The sequence below is a fragment of the Pollachius pollachius genome, assembly GCF_949987615.1.
Source record: "Pollachius pollachius genome assembly, chromosome: 20".
Lineage (NCBI taxonomy): Eukaryota > Metazoa > Chordata > Actinopteri > Gadiformes > Gadidae > Pollachius > Pollachius pollachius.
Genome location: NC_136953.1, coordinates 2007343 through 2022301, shown reverse-complemented (window position 1 = coordinate 2022301; position 14959 = coordinate 2007343). Strand labels below are relative to the sequence as shown.

At 41.7% G+C, this 14959-nt stretch overlaps 1 protein-coding gene across 2 annotated transcripts; it reads left to right on the top strand.

Moving 5' to 3' along the window:
- Positions 1–66: 66 nt before the first annotated feature.
- On the top strand, positions 67–14953 carry LOC307091009 (glycerol kinase-like). 2 transcript variants are annotated; one of them, XM_079757836.1, is made up of 19 exons: positions 67–310; positions 3173–3246; positions 4407–4513; positions 4698–4775; positions 5904–5983; positions 6249–6386; positions 6846–6955; positions 7604–7670; positions 9159–9194; positions 9513–9580; positions 10012–10054; positions 10399–10479; positions 10736–10814; positions 11136–11232; positions 11613–11697; positions 11927–12047; positions 12525–12668; positions 12994–13080; positions 13828–14953. In XM_079757836.1, the coding sequence occupies exons 1-19, from the start codon at positions 239–241 to the stop codon at positions 13839–13841; spliced, it is 1581 nt and encodes a 526-aa protein (XP_079613962.1). In that variant the 5' UTR covers positions 67–238; the 3' UTR covers positions 13842–14953. The 2 variants fall into 2 exon arrangements, with proteins under 2 accessions (XP_079613962.1, XP_079613961.1); XM_079757835.1 differs by lacking the exon at positions 13828–14953 and having other exon boundaries at positions 12994–13118.
- The last annotated feature ends 6 nt before the right edge of the window (positions 14954–14959 follow it).

Below are 14959 nucleotides of genomic sequence, written 5' to 3'. Positions count from 1 at the left end.
CCTCCCCCAGATCCTCCCTCTCCTCCCCCGTTCCCTCCCTCTCATAACCCGGGCCACACCGGTTGGCCCAGCTCGTCTATTTTTCTCCGTTGTGATTGCGTCTGCCCACGCTGGTTTGTATTCATTGTAAAGAAGTTGTCGAGTCGTGGTCCCAGCAGTCTGTTTCCCAAAGGCTGTGTGCCTCCACCGAGTATCGCTGATCATTTTGATCTAGTGAGTGTCCTGGTATACCACCAGAATGAAAGCCAACGCTGGGACGGACCCGCTGGTCGCCGCGGTGGACCAGGGCACCAGCTCGACCCGCTTTCTGGTTAGTGATCGACGCTATAAACCTAATGCTTTTTTACTCTAATCAGTCGGTGTATATGTTTTTTTAAGGTGGATACGATATGAAAATGTACATGGGCTTAATACGTTGTTTGGATGTTGTTTGTAATGTATGCTATGTATGTATGTATGGGGTCTGTAGGCTATTGTCCATGGGTCTATTTGGTGGGTGCGAAAAAAGTTCACACATTGACATTGAATTGCTAGTAACGCGTTATGTGTTGAATGTCAAACCCCTACACACACACATCCATGGTGCAATCCGCCGACCAATTTAGTCCGATCTGTATATAATTTTCCAAATCCACGACGAGACGTGGATTTGACACCAACATTTTGATATTGTGAAATCTAAGGTTTCCAGAAGCGCCTCTGGCGGTGTGTGAGGAGCAGTACAGGCTGGTCTGTGGTCATATGAGGTCAGGAATAAAATATATTTTCTTCTTCCTTTTATTTATAGATTAACCAAAGTAAAGCTTTCAAACTAACTTGATCTGGTACCTCCTAAATTAAAACTTTAAGTCCTTATAATATTTTATGTAAAAGTATACTTCCTTTAACAAACCATCCAATGAAGTAGTAGTAGACATATATCCTACTGTGTGTGTGTGTGTGTGTGTGTGTGTGTGTGTGTGTGTGTGTGTGTGTAATGTCTACAGGAAACAATCCAACCTTGTTTTGTTAGATTAAAATAAATACAGCCAAAGGGACCAATTAGAAGTGTTTTAGTATCTTTATTGGTCCATTTCTGGGGCTTGTATATCGTTTTATGGCGATGATAACACATGGCTGCCTCCCTGTCGTATAAGGAGTAGCATTTAGCAGGTCCCAGGTCAGTGAAGCATGATCATGAGAAATGGTATCCAACATGTAAACTAGAACACAGTGTAATAATAGTGTGTTAACTCGAATGTTACATTCTAGAAATGTTGGATCAAAATGGACGATGAGACATTAGAAAGATGTATGTTGTAGACTCAAGTTACAGGACATTTCCCAGAAAAAGCTTGAGTTTCTGTTATGTAATACATGACTGTGGGTCACAGGGTCACTTTCTACAGAACCTCAACGAGCCTGCCGCTGTAATCTAAAGACACTCTGGCCAAAGAGCATAACTGGTTATACATTAACAGGACGAGTTGTTTTGTAAACCTACCTAAAACAGGCTAACAGTCGCAGGGCAACAAGGCCCACAATACAAAACAAGTTGCCAATGGCAACAGCCGCTGGTTATGATTAACCAATAGTTCAATATTTCAGATGAAAGCAGGGGGATAGACAGTTCTCTGTATGACCTCTGTCCTTCCCCTCTGGAAGTCAAGCATGAGTCACTTTGGATGAATAATATCAGTGGTCAAGTAGTCTGCAATGTCATCTAGTGAGAGGTGATTGTGTCACAGTCCTTTAGGAGAAAGACCTCCCTGTCCACTCCCAAACTTTGACCTTGTGTGTGTGTGTGTGTGTGTGTGTGTGTGTGTGTGTGTGTGTGTGAGTGTGTGAGTGTGTGTGTGTGTGTGTGTGTGTGTGTGCAGCTTCATGAGGAATATAAGTGAGATGAGGTAAGAGCACAGACAACCGTGTTTCGGTGTGTGTGTTTGTATTTGTGTGGGATGTCTACAGGAAACGACCCAAACTTGTTTCGTTATATTTAGGTGATCCAGCCAAAGGGACCACTTAGAAGTGTTTTAGTATCTTTTTCGGTCCATTTCTGGGGCTTGTATATCATTATATGGACGAGGTATGATAACACATGGCTACCCCCCTTTTGTAGAAGGAGTAGCATTAAGCAGGTCAGAGGTCACTAAAGCATGATGATGAGAAATTGTTTCCAACATGTAAACTAGTGTGTTAACTTGTATGTTACATTCTAGAAATGTTGGATCAAAATGGATGATGACACATTAGAAAGATGTATGTTTAGACTCTAGTTATAGTATATTTCCTATAACGTGTGTGTGTGTGTGTGTGCAGCTTCATGAGTTAAATCAATGAGATGAGGTAAGCACACACAGATAGCAGTGGAAGCATGTCTCTGTATGGGACATCACAAGCCAGCTGAATATGTTTAGAATAGAACAGCCTGACAGGGACAGCTAGAACCATACGCAGGAACTCAAAGTGCACACTAGTGCAGAACACCTCACATTAAAGGGAATCGTCGTGCTATGCCGTTTTCTAATATAAAGTAGCACCTCATACATGTGTTCTGCATCATCAACTCTGTTTCCAATGGGAAAAAGAATAGTTGTACTTGTTAATCACACCGTCATATGAAATATCGGACCAATCAAACCGTTAAATCAGGTCATGTGTTTTAAGAAATGTTGAAGCTTTACGAGGATCCAGATTTTGATCCAAGCGCCTCTTAACCACAAATTGATGTATGGCTGTACTGCTCGGGCCCTCTCTGTGTCCATCTGAGCGCAGATGGGCACACCTGACTGTTGCTTTGACTCTCTTGAGCTCGTTAGGAGGAAACCGCATCTCCAGTAGGATATAGTAGGAGAATGGTAGAAGAAGAAGGTTGCCAAGTTGATATTCCTTCCCATGTCAAAAAAACAAGGAAGCAATAGTTTGGTTCCCCTCTAATATATATTTTCAATGCCCCTTGCTTCATGTCTATTTCTCTGTGTCTCTGAACATCCACCACATTCCTACACCAAAAGCAATCATACAGCTTTCTTATAACCTCAATCCAACATAGAATCAAGGTTATCAACCTACACTAACATTTGTACACTATGGTAGATGTTTTATCTTCTCATGCAATGTGAGTGTGCTCACTGGTTGATATTGCAGGTGGACTGTCACAGTCTTTCAAAATGTGTGTATCTGTCCTCCACAGGTGTTCAACACTAGAACGGCCGAGGTTGTGAGTCAGCATCAGGTGGAGATCACACAGTTTTTTCCCAAAGAGGGGTGAGTCAACTTTGCCCTTTATGGCTTTTCCCATTAGTGGTACTCTGTGACTCTCACATACAAATAACCGTTAAAAAACCCTTTCAAACTCTAAGGATATATCAGCCCTGTCAGTCTCCCTGGATCGAGTCAAGATGGATATTAAGAAATGGAGTGCATTTATAGAGCGCTTTTCTAACCAGTGGCCATTCAAAGCGCTATACAATATTGCCTAACGTTCACACATTCATGCACACATTCACGCACCGATGGCGGTGTCAGCCATGCAAAGCGACAGCCAGCTCGTCAGGTGTCTCGCTCAGGGACACCTCGACACTCAGCTAGGAGGAGCCGGGGAACGAACTAGCAACCTTCCGGTTACCGGCCAACCCGCCCTACCTTCTGAGCCACATGACACCCATATAAAGTAAAATAATGTGTGAAATAAAGTAAAGCAATGTCCTGGACGATGTACATTCTTGCGGTTTCTTGAGTCCACATCGAAACATAACTTTCTCAAGGGTGCTGGTGGTTGTATTTAAAAAGCACTATTTCCTCATCACTAGGAGATAAAGGAGAGACTATTGGTTTGTTGACTCCACATCGTCCCATGATGTCTCAAACTATAGAAACCATCAATTAAAATGGCGTGGCAACATTTCTTTACTACATTTGTGACTGCTTGGTTTACAATTTAACGATATATTTTTAGTATGATTCACTTACCTGTTTAACAGGTTTAAGTTCCAACCCTCTGGTTATGATGTATATAAAACAAAATCCCATCGCTGTAAGAGCTGGTTTGGTTGCTCCCCCCAGAGTTGTGTTGAATTCATCAGTCCATTTTTATTTTCCGAAATGTGGAGTTTATTTAGCAACAATGCAGATCTTTTAAAGCAACAGAAACTATGGAGGCGCCAATGAAGTCAAGACAAAATGATACAGAATTACATTTAACATTGGGTGAGATTTCCCTTTTTAAAATTAACATCGTACCTTGTTACCTTTTTGGCTCATCTATCGGTTTGTGTGTGCCACGTGTAGAGGTTTTATTTTAGGATCATTCTGTCTTCTTCCATAGTGTAGGAAGACATGGGATGGAATTCCTTTTTAAACTGCTGTAGTTGACCTGTAACAGAAGTAGCACCATGCGTGGAACATGTGTTCTGTGTGTTCCTCAGCTGGGTGGAGGAAGACCCCAAGGAGATCATCCGGTCGGTGTACGAGTGCATAGAGCGGACGTGCGAGAAGCTCGGTCAACTCAACATCGACCTCTCCAACATTAAAGGTGCTCACCCCAACACACACCAAGACACACTTCCATTTCGGCAACTGGTGAGATTATGTTTATTATAACCCTAGCAGTGTTATTGCCGTGCTCTACTAGTTTAGGTAGAGTACGTGTGTGTTTGTGTATGTGTGTGTGTGGACAAACCGCTTTAAGTTTCTTGTTTGTTATTTTGTTACTGCAGCGGTGGGCGTGACCAATCAGAGAGAGACAACAGTGGTGTGGGATAAGGCGACCGGGGAGCCACTCTACAATGCCCTGGGTGACTACACCACATCCCATTATAAAGTATTCTCTTGAAACAAAATACCAAATAACTGGGGGAATCTGCCTGAGAGCCAAAATAAATCCTCGTTTAATAAACGTGTCTGGGGGCAGCCAATGGTGAAGTTATTCCCCCTCTGTGTCACTCACTGCTGTTCCCCTCACGCTAACCGTCATGACACAAATGGCCACCAGGGGTAAAGGATTCAGAGCAGTTGTGAACCATGTGAGGCATGTGGTTCTCCTTAAAGCAAAGGACATGCTTTTGCTCCGCATCCTGATGACCCTTCACACATGTCAAATCAAAATGTATTCATATACCGTTTTCCGTGATGGTAAAGTAGGTAAAAAATAATAGGTATCTCTTTACAATAAGGTTACCTTTAAAGAAGAATTTCAGCGGTGGAGACATGAATCTGTATTGAAAGTGGGTCATATATGTTGTCGAATAGTAACATAACTTTCCAATTTTGTGCATTGTTGACTGAGAAAAGGCAGACAGTGACTTTTTGGCCCTTGTGGATTGAAGACGACAACTCCCACAATGCCAATCAGCATTTACTCCCTCAGGGACGTAACTTAACAGCCAATCAGCGTTCACTCCCTGCAGTCCAGAGGGAACTGCAGCATGGAGGAGAAGCTATGGTTGCCGTTTGCTTTATATCTAAATAAGTGTTAGGGTTCTTAGTTAACATGGACACCATGCCCTTAGTCAACATGAACACCATACCCTTAGTTAACATGAACACCATGCCCTTAGTTAACATGAACACCATACCCTTAGTTAACATGAAAACCATGCCCTTAGTTAACATGAACTTTATTACCTTAGTTAACATGAACACCATTGCCTTAGTTAACATGAACTTTATTACCTTAGCTAACATGAACACCATTACCTGGGTTAACATGAACACCATTACCGTAGTTAACGTGAACACTATTACCTTAGTCAACATGAACACTATTACCTTAGTCAACATGAACACCATGGCCTTAGTTAACAGGAGCACCATTAGTAAAATATTACTAGACCAGTCAGTTAACTGTTCATTAACTGTTGGTTAATGCATATTACTGCATTAACTAACGTTAATTCATGTTTAATGTGTGTATGTGTTTGTAGTTTGGCTTGATCTGCGTACACAGTCCACGGTGGAAAGACTCATCAACAAGTCGCCGGGCAAGAACAAAAACCACCTCAAGGTGAGCCAGAAAACCCTGATAAGTTAATATCTGTTATTTACTATTATCCAGTCATTGAGCAGATTTCAAGCTACTTGCAGCTCATTCAGATCCCTGTCATTCTGGCAGATGTAACTTGGCTAACGTGATACACACCGAGTGTCAGGGGCCCTTTAGGTGGGATATGTGTTATTGCGGAGCTCGATCAAAAGCCGGGGTTAGGGTCAGGGGGTGTGAGTCTCAAACCGCTGGCTGATTGACACACGGCTGCGGTGTCTCTCCACAGCACAAGACGGGCCTGCCCATCAGCACCTATTTCAGCGCGGTGAAGCTGCGCTGGCTACTGGACAACGTGGAGGAGGTTCGGCGGGCGGTGGAGGAGGACAGGGCCATGTTTGGTACGGTGGACTCATGGATCATATGGGTAAGCTCCACACACACACAACCCCGTGATACATGGATTTAAGATCTTAAATTGCATAGTATTTCCTTGCATTACAGTAAAACCATTCAATTTGATTAGACCACTCACAGGAAGTATATGATGAATGTATATATATTGGGGTGTATTGGGAAACATTAGATGAGTCGATTTTTTTATAATGGCTAACAAAAATATTACGTCTACGTAGAGTTTATATAATCCAAACCCTGTGGTATTAAATTCAATGGTTTAATTTTCTCTCTATTTCCCCCCATTTATTCTAAGCATACATTTTACCGAATTAACCTTTACCTAATTAGCTATGATTTGGTTGAAACCTAAATTCTTGTTGTTGCATTAATCCCTTGTCAAGCAAATATTATTGCAGCTTTGAGCAGAAGTACTTTTTGTTTAAAGGCTTTAGATAACGTAAAAAGTAAAGAATGGTACCTCTCACAGTGTCTGACTGGGAGAACGGACGGAGGCGTTCACATCACGGACGTGTCCAATGCCAGCCGCACCCTGCTCTACAACATCCACACCCTTGACTGGGACCTCGAGCTCTGCAGGTCCAAGCACACGCTGACAGACAGACTGACAGACACGCTGACAGACAGGCTGACAGACACGCTGACAGACACGCTGACAGACACGCTGACAGACACGCTGACAGACAGGCTGAAAGACACGCTGACAGACACGCTGACAGACACGCTGACAGACACGCTGACAGACACGCTGACAGACAGGCTGACAGACAGGCTGACAGACACGCTGACAGACACGCTGACAGACACGCTGACAGACACGTTGACAGACACGCTGACAGACAGGCTGACAGACACGCTGACAGACACGCTGACAGAGAGATTGACAGACACGTTGACAGACACGCTGACAGACACGCTGACAGACAGGCTGACAGACACGCTGACAGACACGCTGACATACATTAGTGAAAGACTCTAATTAGTGAAAGACTCAAAACAAGACTCTTGTTTTGCCCTTAATGAATGTTTAAAATTGTTACCATGTTTATATATTTTTTAGGGGGAAACTCAAACAAAGGGCTTATCCTAATCCTAAACATTGATGACATTCTCCCCTTTTCCACATAGAAATATTCCTTGCCTCCATTTATAGTAATAGTTGAATCTGATTGACCTTTCTGCTGATGTGAACCTGAATCTCATCGGTGGATGTCTTGCTTCCTGTAGGTATTTTGACGTCCCCATGGATATTCTGCCCAAAGTTAAGAGCTCGTCGGAAATATATGGATACATGGTAAGCTCAGAGTGTGCGTGCGTGCGTTTGTGTGTGTGTGAAACAGTGTTAAGTCAATTTATAAAAGACCACATTTAGGAATGATCAATATATAGAGAGCTTTAATTTGAAGTCCTTAATTAGATAGAGATGAAAGCATTGTATACACATTTTGATACAAATGACCTTGATATGAGATAATATAGGATGTAATATAGGACATAGTTGCTGGATTAGAAGATAATGTCTTGATAACAGGGATTCTGAAGAATTTAAATGATTGGTGTCTTCAAGCGCAAATGGATTATTGAATGAATCTCACATGCTTGTTTGAATGCAGTTTAGTTTTATATTCATTGTGAAAAGTGCAACCGATGAGATAATACAGAATGATACTGCATGGAAAAAACACATTGTGGTTCTCAATTGGTACATAAAATAGGTAGAGCAAAATAATTCCACAACAGATTTGGCTTGTGTATTCTATCTTTGTTTGTTGTGTGTATCTTATCTATCTTGAAGTAGAGCAGGTTTAAAAAGCCCAACATGAACTTTGTTCTCGGGGTCATAGGTCACAGGGGGAGATGGTTCGCTTTACATCATCATTATGTTTTACACGTCCAGACGTTACCACTCTTTAACTTCCTATCTGAGCGGCTTGCTGTACGAGCAGGTACAAGGTGTTTATGTAGTCCCTGTCCCAAACTGTTTCTTTTCAGGAAATAGTGAAAAATTGTCTTTCAATTATTTCCACACCACTGTGGAAAAAACCTGGAATTTTGTTTTTATATATGGGATAGTTGAACCGGTCATTCAATTATTATTTTACATAAATCCAGGTCAAACCGAGTGCTGAGGTTTTGGAACAGTTAGTCCAGATGGGTGTTTTGTCATTTATTAGAACGGCCACTGAGGCAGTAAGTGCATTACATCATGTTATCATCAACCTGCAGGTTATAATGTCTATTGTAGCTTTGTGTGCATTCAGTTTTTCCTGTTGTTGTCCAAAATATCTCTTTATCAATGATTCAGTGCTATGAATAGGCTATGGAAGACGGTATTGTCTGTGACTAGACAGCAAGAGATAGACTAAACTACACTCCTTTCAACTCCTTCCATCAGGCCTGAAAAACCTTGGCTTTCAAAGACCTAGTGTTTCTTGAGTAAATAAAAGGGTGTATTTATTCAAACAACCAGTTCTTTATGCAGCTCTTACATTGATACAAACCAGACTCAGCAGCGGTGGAAATACCTCTTAATTTTTTTTCAAAAACTTAAGACTCAATACCGCCTCGTTGGTTGGTCATATTCAATAGGCTCTGAGAGAAATAGAGCTCGGCCAAACCAAGCTCATGAAACACTGTAGTGGAACTGGACACACAAACACACAGCCTCTGCTCGTCTGCAGGTACTTTACTGTACTTTATATTACTGTAGTGATCAATGTTTTCTTTTTTGTTAAATGAAATGTTGTGTGATATCCATGGCCTCTTGTTCCCTGTCTTGTAGAAGTCCAGCTCTCTCTCAGGGGTGCCGATCTCGGGGGTAAGCGGGCTTATAAAAAGTCTCAGTTTCCCCACTTCAGTGTTTGTTTTGTTTAGTCAGGTCTTTATTCTTTCACATTTGTGCACATACTCTTCTCGCCTCTTTCCCACTTTGGCTCATCATTTGAATGCTTTTAAATGTTTTCATGTATAAATAAAATACATTATTATTATACTTAAAAAAAAAAGAAAGTGTGATGCAGTTGTGGAACTAGAGATGTGACATGTGGTGGATGGATGGATTATGTTGCTATCAGCAGGGTATTGTAATATTATGGTCTATCACGGGGTAACTAATGCCAACCTCTGTTTACGTCAGTGTCTCGGGGATCAGTCTGCTGCCCTGGTTGGACAGATGTGCTTCAAGGAAGGCCACGCCAAAAACACGTAAGAGACACACACACAAACATGTCAAGTTTGGTGGGAAATGTCTGGGGGAGAGAGAGAGAGAGAGCTGCTGTGATGAAACTTCTATTTCATGGGATGCATTCATTCATGCACAGTATTTGTTAGCTACTTTAAGTCAATTTTAGCTCACTTACTTTTAACCAAGTCATTGGAAAGTTACTCCAGCCATGTTGAGTTACACACCTCATCTGCACTCTCAGTAAGCCTGGAGCTAAAGCTAGGACTATGTGTGTGTGGAGAGGGAGAGAGGAGTGTGGTTGAACGTGAACCCGTTGGCACATCAGTTACCTGCGCGTTAAGAGAGATGCTGCAGTTCTAATGCATTACTGTGGGTTTATTGTGGGGTTACTTTTCCGTCGTAAGTGTAATTACTCACTTATTGCTCATTCTTGTGATGTTGTTTTCTTAAGGTACGGAACGGGCTGCTTTTTGCTACGGAACACTGGATCCAAGGTAGGAGAGTTGCCACCGACTCTTATTCAATGGTTGGACACTGAATGGAAACATAGAGATTGTACAGAATGCAAAGTAGCTGGCCCCTAGTAACTTGAAGACCAAGTGGGCAGGAAAACGTTTGTGTTGCTCGGCAACACTCCAGTCCCAGTTCAGTTTTCTATTTAAATGATTAACTAAACCAAAAAATCATAATCGGTCGCTTTTTAATGCTCAGTAATAAATTGTGCTTGTTGTATAAAACAGTTGTATAAAAGCGTCATCACACGCATAGTATATATATCAGCACAGCTGTGGATATCACATGCCGCCAGCCTACTAAAGGTTTTAATGTTGTTCCTCAGCCGGTGAAGTCTGAGCACGGGCTCCTAACCACTGTGGCCTATCAGCTGGGCCAGGACCAGCCCGCCTGCTACGCTCTCGAGGTGAGACCACGTCTCTGCTGCTACGTGGAATGCCTTCAAGACTTCTGATGGATGCTGACATTTATTTCCTTTTAGTTGTACTCTTTTTTTTTTTGTAGTTGTTTCATTATCTCCAAACAAACAAAGAACAGTTTTTTGTAGTTTGTCTGATATGTTTGTTGGTATCTTGTTATCAGGAAACATTGATGTTATTGGAGTCCCTTATCGGTCGTGATTGGTCAGCAGAGTTGTGATTGGTTGCTCTGTGTCCCATCAGGGGTCGGTTGCCATAGCAGGGGCGGTTGTCCGGTGGCTGAAGGACAATATGGGAATTGTCAAGTCAACTGCCGAGATAGGTACATTGAACTATGATATATACACGCACACACACATACATACATATATATATATATATATATATATATATACACACATTCTTATCAATCAAACCCTATTTTTATTGTTTTCCTCTTTGGATGTGAAAGCATGCGTTATTTTATAGGCACCACGTTCATTTAGCAGTATTACTATTAATCTGATTGTGTCATTGTTTATATTTCTCCTTCTTGTGCCTTTTCCTCTGGTAAAAGAAGTGCCACTTCTACAGAAATGTCTAGTTTTTAACAATTTCAATATTGATTAATTGATTCATTTATTTTCTCATCTTCTAACTCCAGAGAAACTGGCAGCTGCCGTGGGCTCGTCTTACGGCTGCTACTTTGTTCCGGCATTTTCCGGGCTCTACGCCCCCTACTGGGAGCCCAGTGCACGAGGGTGAGAACATTAAAAATATCTAAATACTATGATACCAACACTACAAAAAGCTACACTAAAGCTTCCCTTGCTGCAGTAGCTAAATGTTACACTACATAGACTACAAAAAGCAAAACTTTTAATGTACACATGCTATGGTAGCTAAATGTAAGGATATTAACACTACAAAAAGCAAACTTTTTAACAACACATGCTATGATATCTTAATGTTATGCTTTGTACATTACAAAAAGTAAAGATTTTACTTATCCAAGCTATTGGAGCTAAATGTTACGCTACATATGCTGCATAGCAATCTCTATATTGGTTAGAAATTACGGTACGTTCTCTAAGGTATTTAACTTGTGCCTTGATATTCTGTGTGTGTCTGTGTGGAACAGAATCATCTGTGGGCTGACTCAGTTCACCAACAAAAACCACCTGGCCTTCGCTGCCCTAGAGGCGGTCTGCTTCCAGGCCAGAGAGGTGAGCTTTCAAACACTTTTAAGTTTGTTTTTCGTTACTTCACCAAGTAAAGGCATTATTTTAAACTGTAGATGCAGTTCAGTACAATGGTGTTTCTCGTATCCGAATTGAAATATATGTCATGTCATGGGGGCCCAATACTTTGTTCAGGGTCTATCATTGCAAGTTTTGACAAATTAGGCCAAATCCAAGCTGTGCTTGAACTTCTCTCTCCTGCTCTGTGATCCAGGTCCTGGATGCCATGAACCAGGACAGCGGTGTTCCTCTAGACCGGCTCTGGGTAGATGGAGGGATGACCTCCAACCGACTGCTGATGCAGCTGCAGGCCGATATCCTCTGCATCCCCGTTGGTAAGAGAAGCTACACAGTACAGGGTCGAGCTCTCAGAACGTAGAGCTCTCAGAGCGTAGAGCTTTCAGAATGTAGCGCTCTCAGAGCGAGGAGAACGTAGAGCTCTCAGAGCATAAAGCTCTCAGAGCGTCGAGCTCTCAGAAGGTAGAGCTTTCAGAGCGCAAAGCTCTTGGGGGGTTAAGCTCAGAAGGAGAGCACCCAAAGAAGAGCTATTGGGGGTGTAGAGTATTGTGAAATGTTTCACAATAAAGGTCTCCCAGTAGCTCTCCCACTCATAGTTTTGCGGGCTGTAGCTGTGTTACAGAATTAATGTCTCTCAGTATTTTTCAAATAATAATTTGGGTAGAGCTCTCGAAGTAGAGCTCCCCGGGTAAATGTTTCACAATATCGCTCTCAAAGTTAAAGGGTTTGACGGTAGAGCTCTCTGCTCACAGTAAAGAAGGGAGCTATTTCTTGTGTTTTGTTGCTTCCTCCAGTGCGCCCCACCATGGCGGAGACCACGGCCTTGGGGGTCGCCATGGCTGCAGGCGCGGCTAAGGGAGTGGATGTCTGGGACCTGACCGGCGATCATCTTCCCCAGGTCGTCTCGGAGACCTTTGAGCCCCAGATTAACCCTAACGGTAGGTTGACCAGAAGAGCTGTGTTAAAGCAGGCACTATTAAAGTTGATATTTGCATTATCTTTTGGTTGTCATATATCTTTAGAAGCAAAAAATAACAAAATATTTGTGTTATTTAAAAATATATACAAGCTTTAAAATATGCCTTATCGCAGCTAACACCATTTATGGAAATTGCAAAAGACTTTCCATTTTCAGCAGAGATGCAGTTTGATTCTAGAGTTTATTTACCCTTCACACACGATTGCTCGTGTCAGTGCTTAGTTACACTCAAAGCCCCATTGACCTACGAGGCTCATCACTAACCCATGTCCTGCCCCTTACAGAGAGTGAGTTCCGCTTCTCCCGCTGGAAGAAGGCTGTGCAGAAGGCCATGAACTGGGAGACCATAGAACCTGTCAGCCTCTCAAACGGTAACCTAGGGAACGCTACGTAACATCTACTGTTTGGTGTTCTAATGTTAATCAACAGCTTAATTTATTGAGGGGTGGCACCGCTTTGCAACCATGTTGATTCTCTTTTAATTAAATCATCTTTTGACATGCTAAAATCCGACCGCTGTCCGGTGCTTGGGGCTTTTCTTCATCTCGGCCGACAGGATTAGAGAAGAAGATGAAGGGCCCTCCCTGGGGGGTCCCACCAAGCCCTCCACCGAACCGAGCCGCCCCCTGAGGTCCGCGTTACTGCTGTATGCTCGACTTGATCTGAATGCTGTTCACGTGGACCCTCTCAAAAAGTTTTGGTTCCTGAACTTGAAGTACCTGTTGAACGGTGTAGATTTTCACCGTTGGTTTTGCACTTGAACCACATGACTATTTTTAAAAGATGTGAAATACATTCATACCAATCTCGGTATGGATGTTTTGTATTAAGGATATATTTAGCTATCAATGCCTTTTTAAAAAACACTTTTGTATGGTTATTGGGTGTTCCTTGTTACAATAATAACAAAATCAAATAAAAAACAGTTTGGTTTTAATTCACTGGCTGTTTCTATCTAAAAAGTTGCGAATAATAAAGGAATGAGTGTTCTAACTAACCCTATCCATTTCCAACTGAATTAACGAAGCCTTCGCTCTCATGTTTCTACTTTTTTTACTTGTGTTTTCTCCGGTGCTTTCTTGTCCTTTTAATTGTTGTTTCACATCTTCAACCAACAGATCAAAAGCAATAGCTGAACTTTGGAGAACCTTTGGTGGCCAAAGGCAACAAAGAACGCCATGTTGTGAGCAAACGGAAGACAAAATTGCAGTTTGACCTCGACACTCACTGCTGTCAAAACAGCATTGAAAATCTCAATTGGGATTTCTTTCTTATTTTTGTGAAAGTTTGAATGTGAATACGATTAAATTGGTACTGCAGTCCAAATGCACAATATTTAAGTTATCTCCTCCCACCCCCTCCTCCCCAGACTCTGCCCACCCAATCCTTCCCAGAATGAACACAAGCCCAATTGTAATTTTAAATGTCAAGCGTTAAGTCCTACACTAAGTTTATCGGCTAATGTTACATTTGCCATTTATGTATCGTTCGCCAATTTTAAACCAGCACATCACGGGAATTTCAAAGAATATTATACATTGTCTGAGGAAACATTTTGCATTTTGTCATTAACGGTTAAAAGGGAAATCTCATGTTTGTCATTTCCAGTAGCAAAACAAACTGCCATGCTCAGTTAGGTTCACAATTTATTCCTCCTATTCTTAAGAAATACTGTATATTTGACCACTGGCCATAACCTTATGCGTCATTTTCCACTTCATGGAAGCAATAAAGGTTTTCATTTTCCTCAAAGAAACTCAAATTTAGTAACTTTAGATGACTTTGAGGCTTTAACATTTTATTATCCTTTGAAGGCTTTTTACTATTTCTCAGAATGTGATGGTTGAGAAACTGAATTTCTCAACCAAATGTTTGCGCATGCTCTGTCAGCTCTGGAACGCACTTTATCAATGTGTCGAGCATGGGCTGATTAAAAGGGATTTCATGAGGGAATGTGAAATGGGGCTTTTAATCATTCCATTTAATTGACACATCTATGCAGTACTGTCAATTCAAAATATTCAGATCAGAAACTGTATACATGTATTGGGGTCTTGGTGATCAGGTTTGGTTACTTCCACTAAAATATCAGACTGATGATTCATTTTAAGAAGGTCCACATTCAGAGCAAACGACAAATCAAGCTATGTTATTTGTTGAAACATGTACATATGTTCAAATCCTATTTGTCTGAGATGTGATTTCAATGTGAGAGCCCCTCTACTGAAATGTACAGATGTTTTAATAAAC